An 8,431-nucleotide genomic window follows, 5' to 3' on the forward strand; every position below is an offset into this window, starting at 1 on the left:
GTCCCTGGGGATCGGGGGCAAGGACCCGGGTCCCCTCCGCTCCGGGCCGGGCCGGGCCGCGCTGGCGCCGTGAGTCAGGCGGAGCCGGGAAGGGCCCCAAGGCCCGGCCAGGGCGCGCCCCACGCCCCCGCCCCCGACCCGGACCGGTTCTCCGGCGTCGGCCTCATCCGGCCACGAGACCCGGTGCCCGCGGGGTGGGACGCGGCCGGGCCGACACCGGCGGGGGTGAAACCAGGGCTGGAACGGCGGGGGCGGGGCGGGGCGGGGCCCGGCTCGTGCAGAGGACCCGGCACGGAGCGGCTGCAGCTGCCTCTGGGGTGGGGCGCGCGGGGCCGCGGAGAACACGGACCCTGGGGGCTGCGGGCGGGAGTGAGGGGCACCCGCGGGGCTGTCCTGGGCGGGGGGAGGGGCATGGGGAGCAGTGACGTCAGGGGATTCCCTCCGGGGGCGGGGCCGTTTGACGGAGAATCCCTCCAGCCCTCCCCGGTGCTTGAGGTGACGTCATAAGGACCCCCGGGGGCGGGGCGATAGCTTGCGGGGCCGGGGGGTGGGAACAAAATAAAGTGACGTCACGGGGCGGGGCCTCTCCGCGGGGGAGTAATCCCCGTTGCAGGGGCGGGTGGCAGTGATGTCACGGGGACCCCCTGCTGACGTTGGCGGAAGCAGGAAGTGCTGAAGAGGCGGTGAGCGCTGCTGAGCCCCCCTCCTCCCTCCAGTCCCACTTACCCGGCATCCCCACGGCCCCGGCAACGCCCCCATTCCCTGGTGCCCACAATCCTCTGCGGCTCTTGCTCTGTCTCCCATTCCCCCACAATCCCCTGGGGCCGTGTTCTCCCCCATTACCCACAATCCTTAGCGGCTCTTGCCCTGTCTGCCCCCATTCCCCGTTACCCACAGTCCTCTGGGGCCTCTCCCCCTGCCCTGCTCCATCCCCGTCCCCTTTAGCTGCCTCAGTTTCCCCCCTTGGAGGAACTGGGTGAGGGGGGTCCCGAATCCCAGTGCGGGGCGCAGGGGGCAGGAGGGTGGGGGCCGTGGGTTGGCAGTGCGGGGGGCAGTGGGGTGGGGGCCACGGGTCAGCAGTGCAGGGCGCAGGGGGAAAGGAGGGCGGGGGCCATGGGTTGGCAGTGTGGGGGGGCAGGGGTCACGGGGCGTGGGCTGGGGATAAGAGGCTGCGGCTGGCTCGGGGGCCTGGTCGAACTGACGCGCCCGGCTCTGGGCTGGGCCGTGCCGCTCTCTCTGCAGCCCGAGGCCGCCATGGGGGCGCGCAGCGGGGAGACGTGGGCGCAGCTGGTGGGCGCCTTCCGGGCCAGCCCCGGCGCTTTCCTGGCCACCCGCGGCCCCGACGAGCCCTTCTTGCCCGAGGTGCTGCAGGACCTGGGGGCCGAGCGGCTGAGCGAGCAGACCAAGGTGCCCCGCACGCCCGGGCTCTCCGCAGCTCTGGGCGGGGGTGGGGGCCGGGGGTGGGGGGAGGCCAGGCGTCCCAGGTCCCCTCACCCCCCATCGTTTCCCCCCTCGCCAGCTCTCCCTCCTGTCCCTGCTGCTGGAGTTCCCCACCCTGCTGTACCCAGACCCAGGCTCAGGCGAGGCCGCGGGCGCCTCCCTCCTGGCCACCTACGCCCACCTGCCGCCCCGGCCCGCCGGCCCCCCGCTGCTGCGCCAGCGCCTCCTGCTGGCGGCCGGCACCGTCCTGCTCTGCTCCGACGCCTTCGGCCCAGGCTCCCGCGCCTCCCGGGACTACGCCTCCCTGCTCCTGCACCTGGCCTCCGACCTCAACGACCAGCGCCAGGGCCCCGGCGCCCACGGGCTGCGGCTGACGGCGCTCGAGTGCCTGCGGGAGCTGGAGACCTGCTGCCCGGGGCTGCTGGCGCGGCGCCTGGACTCGCTGCGCTCCATGCAGCGGCAGGAGGCCAGCCCAGCGCACCAATCCTACGCCCTGCTCTACAGCCTGGCGCTGCGCAACGCCGTGCTGGGCCTTGCCCGCCGCGACCACGGGGGCCTGGCCGACCTGCTGGCCAGCAACGAGGGGCTGGCATGGGAGGCTGCGAGCGCGGCCAGCGCCGTGAGCCCCGGGGAGGCTGACCGGCTGGAGCTGCTGGCAGCACCGGGGGAGACGAAGGTGAGGGGGCGCCGGAGGGCGATGGGAGCAGGGGGTGACCTAGTGGAATCCAGTCTGTGCCCAGTGTGGCTTGGCTTGGCTCTAATATGGCTCAGTACGACCCAGACTGGCACTGGGATCTACCCAGGCTGTGACCAGTATAGCCCAGTCTGTGCTGAGTCTGGCGCCAGCATAGGCCCAGTATCAGTGTCAGATTGGCCGAGGCTGTTTCCAGCATTGGCCCACTCCGGCACCAGTCCAGTGCAGTATCTGCCCCATCTGGCTCCAATATCTGCCCAGCACGTGCCCAGTCCGGCACTAGTACAACTCAGCATCTGCTTCGTTTGGCACTAATCTGGCATCAATGTCTGCCCACTATGTTCCCAGTCTGGCACCAGTATAGCCCAGTATCAGTCCAGTCTGGCCCCAGTATCTGCTCAGTCTGGCCCAGCCCCTTCTGCCCACTCTCCCCCTGTCTCCCCCCTCAGGAGCTGCGGTCGGTGCTGTCCCCGCTGCTGGAGGCTTCGGCCCTGCTCTCGCCGGTGGCGCAGGCCCACGTGCTGTGGCAGCTGGCGCAGGCAGTGGGCGTGATCCGCACCCAGTCCCCAGCCGTCTTCAAGGCCCCGCTGGTGCGGCTCTTCGGCACGGCGCATGCGGCGCTGCTGCACGCCAGCCTGCGGCTCAAAGCCCTTTTCACCGACAGCCTCTTCACGGCCGAGGACGAGGCCTTTCTCCTGCGGCGCCTGGTGGCGTTGGCTGGGCACCCGGCCCTGCCCTCGCCCCTGCGCCTCTTCTACCTTGACTGCCTGCTCTGCTTCCCCGAGAACCGGCCCCTGGGCTCTGAGGGTGTCCCTGTGCTGCTCACCCCCCGCCTGGCCGCCAGCCTTGTGCCCTCCGTCTTCCAGGACCCGGGCACCGTGCTGGCCCGCTGCCACCTCTTCAGCCTGGTCTGCCTGGAGAACCCAGGGCCCGAGGCCGACAGGGGTGTAGGGGTCTTGTTCGAGCAGCTCCTGGCGCTGGCGGGGGTCGTGGCGGGCTGGGGGGCGGCAGCGAGAGGGGGAGCATCTGAGGGGGGCTGGGATTTGGGGTCCAGAGGGGTTCAGGATGGGGGGCCTGGGGTGGGCTGGGATAGGGGGTCTGCAGGGGTCCAAGACTGGGGGTCTGTGGGGGGCCGCGGGGCCCGGGAGGCAGCAGTGCTGTTCTTCCGCTCTGCCTACCTCTTCGTGCGCTACTTTGGCTCGCAGGCGGGGCACGGGCCAGAGCTGGCGGCCGCCCTGGCCCGGCTGTATGGCCACTGCCCCGCACTGGCCCCTCACTTCCTCAACCTCCTGGCCGAGACCCGGGCAGCCCTGGACGACCCCGCGTGGCCGGCGGCGCTGGCCGGAGCCCTGCAGGAGCTCATCGTGGGCCAGCCCCCACGGCCCCGTGACCTCCCCTGGCACCTCCGGGTGCTGTCCCACGTGGCCGGGGCGCCAGGGGTGCCAGTGGGAGCTGCGGCGAGCTACGTGCAGCGCCTGGCGTGCTTGGCTAGGGCTGGCCGCCTGGGGGGTTGGCGACCCGGCCAGGCTCTGCTGGGCGTCTGCCGGACTCTGCTGCAGCGCCCGGGCGGTGCCGGGCCGCCCCTGGCCGCACTCCTGGAGGAGCTCGCCTGGGGCTACCCGGACGTGGACGTGCAGCACCGAGCGCGCTTCTACCGTGCCCTGCTGGCCTCGCTGGGGGCCGAGAAGCTGGGGGCCGTGCTGGCCCCTGCTGGGCGCCTCCAGGCCCGCACCCTCTCGTCCTCGCTGGTGGCCGAGAGCGAAAGCTTTACCGCCGCCCTCACGGTGCACCCGGCGCCCCACGTCCCGCTGCGCCTAGAGCGCCAGGCCCTGCCAGCGGCTGGTGCGCCGCTCCGAGTGCGTGGGGTGGCCGAGGTGGCTGCAGAGATCTCGACCCCGGCGGCTCCTCTGCCCTTGAGCCTGGGCTACCGGGTGCTGCACGCTGGGGACCCCCCGGAGCCACTCTTGTGCCTCCTGCTGCGGTTCGAAGCCGGCAGCGGCTACGGCCCCGTGCCGGACATCCACGTGCCCTGTCTCCGCGCTGGGCACCCGCCGCCTGCCCTCACCCTGCAGCTCCAGCCCCGGGCCCCCTACCCCACCTGGGTGGAGGTCACGGCTCTCTACAGCACCCCGGGCGGCCTCACCTACAGCTGCCGCCTGGCGCCCTTGGAGGTCTCCTTCCCCGACCTCTTCCAGCCGCTGGCGTTGCCCCCGGATTGGGACCTCCCGACCCGCCGGCACCTCTTCCAGGCCCTGTGGGATGCCCTGGGCCCCGGGGCCGAGAGCCTGGTGAGCTGGGCCCAGCTGCAGCAGCCCGTGGCCAGCCTGGTAGAGAGCGTCTTCGCGAGGTACCTGGTGGCGCCGGGCTCTGGCGCCTGCGAGGTGGGGCTGGCTCTGCCGCCCCGGCACCGGGTGCTGCTCCGGGCGCGGGAGGCCACCGGCGGAGGGGCAGCGTGCGTGGCTCTGCGCACTGACCACTGGGGGGCGCTGCCTCTGCTGGGGAAGTACCTGCGGGAGGTGGGGGGAGAGGGGGGCTGATCTAGGGTGGGGGTCAGCCAGGACGGTGTGTGTCAAGGCTGGAAGTAAAGGTGCAGAGCAAGGACGTGGTGTCTGTGAGCGTTATTTAAGGGGGGCTGGGCTGAGACCCCCTTCAACTCATCGCACGGGTGTGGGGGCTGGGCTGAGACCCCCCCCCCCAACTGATCACAGATGTGGGGGGTTGGGAGTAGAGGGGTGGGCTGAGTCCCCCCTCCGAACTGGTGTGAGGGAGGGGTTGGGGGCTGGGCTGAGACCCCCTTCAACTCATCACAGCTGTGGGGTGGGTCTGGGCTGCCCCCCAGCACTCAGCACATTGGTGAGAGCGGGCTGGGGGGGCGCTGGGCTGAGACCCCCTTCAATTCATTGGAGATATGGGGGGTTGGTCTGGGCTGACCCCCCCCAACCTCATTGCATAGGTGAGAGGGAGCTGGGGGGCTAGGCAGAGACCCTTCAACTCATCACAGAGATGTGGAGGGTTGGGAGTGGGGGGCTGGGCCAAGACCCCCCCCAATTCATCCCACAGGTGTGAGGGCAGGGAGATCTCTGGGTTCCTGCCCCCACTGGGCAGCGCAGGGCCCTGGCAGCAGCAGGGGCATTTCTACCCCAGCAGCAGGGCAGGGAGCGCATCATTGTAATCTGCCTGGCTCCTGCTCAGCTCCTCTGTGCCAGGCAGGGGCTGGCCCGGTGCATGGTGCAATGAGGTCAAGGCCACCCGGGCCTATGTCCACTGGGTCCTGCACAAGGGCAGTCCCCGGTACCCCCTGGACCTCGGTCCCTCCCTTGGCAGGCCCCACTGCACCATCACAGCATGCGAGCAGCCAGGGACCCCAGCTTTCCGTGCTCTCCGCCGTCCCATCCTGCCCGGATGCCATGGGGCAGGATGCCCCCAGCAAGGACGAGGGGCCACCCTGATGCCACAAGCCCCTGGCGCCCTCGGCTGGCAGCTCGGCCGTGGAGCCATCGCCACGGCATGTATCTGACGGGGCCGCTCTCCGGTCCCTCGCCCGTTCACCTCTCCGGGCGGGCGGTGTCCCTGGCTCCTCGGAGCCGTTGGAGGGCTGGCGGGCGCTGCCCGGTGCGCTCTGCTCAGGTCCCCCTTGCCAAGACCCTCGCTGCCGGCCCTGCTTTGTGCTTTTGCTGCCCCAAGGCAGCAAGTGACCCGTACCCTCCGCTAGCAGGGGAACCGGTGCTCTGTAGCCCGGGATCTGGGAGAGCTAGGCTGACAAGTGAGATCTAGTTTGTGCAGCTAGATCTGGTCTGCTCCTTCTCTGTGACCCCAAGATTCCTGCCGGCCAGGGGCGTGGGGGCAGAGGGCAGGAGGGTATCCCCCCCCCCCCAGCCCCATGCAGCCCCCTGGCTGGACGGAGCCCCCGGCTGGGCAAGGCCTCGCCTGGGCCCTGGAGCTCCAGGCTGCAAAGGGTTAAATGGCCCGGGGGGGGGGGCGGGGACAGGGTCCTGATCGCCCCCTCTCGTGCGTCTCAATGGATGGGCCCGTTGCAAAGCCCCCCAGTATGTCCCCCCACAGTGCTATTGGTTGAGACCAGCCCCCAGGACTGGCTCCCATTGGCCAAGACGGCCTACGACGATTCTAGCCCCCTGGGGAGCGCCGGACTGTGCTGCAGCGCCCCCTGCCGGCAGTGCGCGCCCCGCCCTTCCGTGCAGACCCCGCCCCCTCCAGGCAGGCCACGCCCCTCTAGGCAAGCCCCGCGAGGGGGCGCCCCTTGCAGCCAGGTCTCCCGTCAGGGGAGGGGGAAGGACTACATTTCCCAGCATGCACCGGACAGCACACGGCAGGCCCCCCCGTACGCACCAGCGAACTACAGCTCCCGCCGTGCACCGCGGCGTCGCTCCTTTCTTCCCCAATGGCTAAGCTCCCAGCATGCCCCGCGCAGCGGGGGCGGTCCTGCTGTCGCTTTCCGTGGTGCTTTGCGGCGCGGGAAGCGGGCCCGGAGCGCGCGCCGGTGGGAGGTAGGGGCTGACCCTGGCATGCCCCTCCCTGGGCTCGGGCACCCGTGCTCGCCTACGCCCCCGGGCATGAGGACCCGCCTGAGCAGAGGCCCCCGGGAGGAGGCGGGGTTAAGGTGCCAGCCCCTCCCCCCTTCACTGTCTCTCCCCGCCAGGCTCTGCCCCCCGTGCCCCGCCATGGCGGCGGCCCCGATCCGGCTGGAGCTGCGGGCCCTGCAGGGGGCGCCCCGGGAACCGCTGCACCTGCTGCCCTGCGCCCTGCGCCACGACGGGCCCGCGCCCGTGGGCCGCTACTTCACCCCCGCCGTCCGGCAGGGCGCCCGGCGTGCGTGCCAAGCTAAGCAGGGGCGGCCCCGGCGGGCCGCGGATGGGGGACGGGGGCAGGCGCTAGGGGCCCTCAGATGCCCCGGAAGCTAAGCAGGGTCGGGGAGGGTCAGGGTGCGGATGGGAGACGGTGGGGATGATGGAGCACTGAGGACAGCTGGCAGGAGGGGCTCTGCTCGGGGGGCCCTGATCCCCTGAAAGCTAAGCAGGGTCAGGGAGGGTGAGCGCATGGATGGGAGACCTCTGGGTACCAATTGATCCTGTTGCGAGGCCCCCATCTCCAAACTGAGTGTTTTCTTCCCCCGCAAAGTGAAGTCAGTGTCCTTCCGGGGCCGGAGACTACTAGGGCAGGACCTGCCGGTGCCCACCGGCTACGTGGGGCTGGTGCTGAAGGAGGATGAGAAGCCCTGCTCCGAGGATGAGGTGAGGATCCCCCAAGGCAGAGACCACCCCCCCCCCCCCCCTCTGCTAGGTGCAGGACTCAAACCCGGACTCTGCTACGCGAACGGGGCACTCTGCCTCTCTGGAAGCTAAGCAGGGCCCGGGAGGGTCGAGGGGCAGATGTGGGACCCCACATGACACCCCCCTGCCCCCAGGAGCGGCGGGTGCGTGTCAAGTCGACCTTCACGGCACTGACGGCCTGGACCCGGGAGCAGGCGCCCAGCGCCGACGACGCCCTGCAGGGGGCACTGGGCTGGCCCCACATTGCCCAGGCTGTGAGTACAGGGGGCCATAATACCCCTCTGGGCTGCCAAGCCCTGCCTCCCATCACCCCATTTACACCCCTAGCCCAGTCCCCACTGGGGTCCTCCCAGCACTGGGAAAGGACCCAGACCTCTGGGCTCCCATCCCCATAATACACTGGGCAGGGATGGACCCCATCCCCAGGCAGATAGGCTCCGCCTACTGTTACTAGTATAGGCTCTATCATAATATACCTAATAGCAGCCCCATTGCCCTGGCCTTACTTACCCTCATGCATTGACTAGCAGCACCATTAATAGCATACCCACTGGGACTACCATAATACACTAAATAGCAGCACTTTATAGCTCCCGTTACCATAATAGACTTACCACCACCCAGCCACGTTACCATAATGTACCTAATGGCTGTGTCTTGTTTTACCCTTCCCCCCTGACATCGCAATACACTTCACTGCTGTCTCCACCCCGCCCCCAACCTTTCCTGGTATTATTGTAATATACCTAATATTGGCACTCTTCTTTCCATAATACACCTAATAGCAGCACCTCTTCCAGCTGGGGGGTGGACGATTGTTGACTACTCTGCTTTTTCGCTGCAGATCCATGCGCCGGTAGCAGATGAGGAGGGGCCCTGAGAGGCCCCGGAGAAGAGGCACCATTTAGGGCTGGGTTGGTTTTTTTTTTGGGGGGGGGGGCAGGGGTCTTGGAGACCCCAGGTCTTTGCTGGTAATACACAGAGCTCTGAGGCACCAGTGTGGTCCGTG

At 69.5% G+C, this 8,431-nt stretch overlaps 2 protein-coding genes across 2 annotated transcripts; both read left to right on the plus strand.

Annotated features, from left to right (window-relative positions):
* Nucleotides 1-413: 413 nt before the first annotated feature.
* On the plus strand, nt 414-4,686 carry AP5B1 (adaptor related protein complex 5 subunit beta 1). Its single transcript, XM_059719034.1, has 4 exons — nt 414-683; nt 1,243-1,407; nt 1,520-2,116; nt 2,584-4,686. Exons 2-4 carry the CDS (start codon nt 1,255-1,257, stop codon nt 4,669-4,671), a joined length of 2,838 nt encoding a protein of 945 aa, XP_059575017.1. The 5' UTR covers nt 414-683; nt 1,243-1,254; the 3' UTR covers nt 4,672-4,686.
* Nucleotides 4,687-6,535: 1,849 nt separating this feature from the next.
* Nucleotides 6,536-8,416, plus strand: RNASEH2C (ribonuclease H2 subunit C). Its single transcript, XM_059718560.1, has 5 exons — nt 6,536-6,639; nt 6,792-6,961; nt 7,271-7,383; nt 7,557-7,676; nt 8,267-8,416. The coding sequence occupies exons 1-5, from the start codon at nt 6,551-6,553 to the stop codon at nt 8,300-8,302; spliced, it is 528 nt and encodes a 175-aa protein (XP_059574543.1). The 5' UTR covers nt 6,536-6,550; the 3' UTR covers nt 8,303-8,416.
* The last annotated feature ends 15 nt before the right edge of the window (nt 8,417-8,431 follow it).

Source organism: Alligator mississippiensis, chromosome 15, assembly GCF_030867095.1.
Source record: "Alligator mississippiensis isolate rAllMis1 chromosome 15, rAllMis1, whole genome shotgun sequence".
Taxonomy (NCBI): Eukaryota; Metazoa; Chordata; order Crocodylia; family Alligatoridae; genus Alligator; species Alligator mississippiensis.

What these genes read in the sequence shown, in the direction of transcription:
- RNASEH2C (XM_059718560.1), top strand. Translation starts at nt 6,551, where the DNA reads ATGCCCCGCGCAGCGGGGGCGGTCCTGCTGTCGCTTTCCGTGGTGCTT. An exon ending in CGTCCGGCAGGGCGCCCGGC is followed by an intron (nt 6,962 to 7,270) that starts GTGCGTGCCAAG and finishes TCCCCCGCAAAG; the next exon opens with TGAAGTCAGTGTCCTTCCGG. An exon ending in GGCCCCACATTGCCCAGGCT is followed by an intron (nt 7,677 to 8,266) that starts GTGAGTACAGGG and finishes TTTTCGCTGCAG; the next exon opens with ATCCATGCGCCGGTAGCAGA.
- AP5B1 (XM_059719034.1), top strand. Translation starts at nt 1,255, where the DNA reads ATGGGGGCGCGCAGCGGGGAGACGTGGGCGCAGCTGGTGGGCGCCTTC. An exon ending in GGCTGAGCGAGCAGACCAAG is followed by an intron (nt 1,408 to 1,519) that starts GTGCCCCGCACG and finishes CCCCCTCGCCAG; the next exon opens with CTCTCCCTCCTGTCCCTGCT. An exon ending in CAGCACCGGGGGAGACGAAG is followed by an intron (nt 2,117 to 2,583) that starts GTGAGGGGGCGC and finishes CTCCCCCCTCAG; the next exon opens with GAGCTGCGGTCGGTGCTGTC.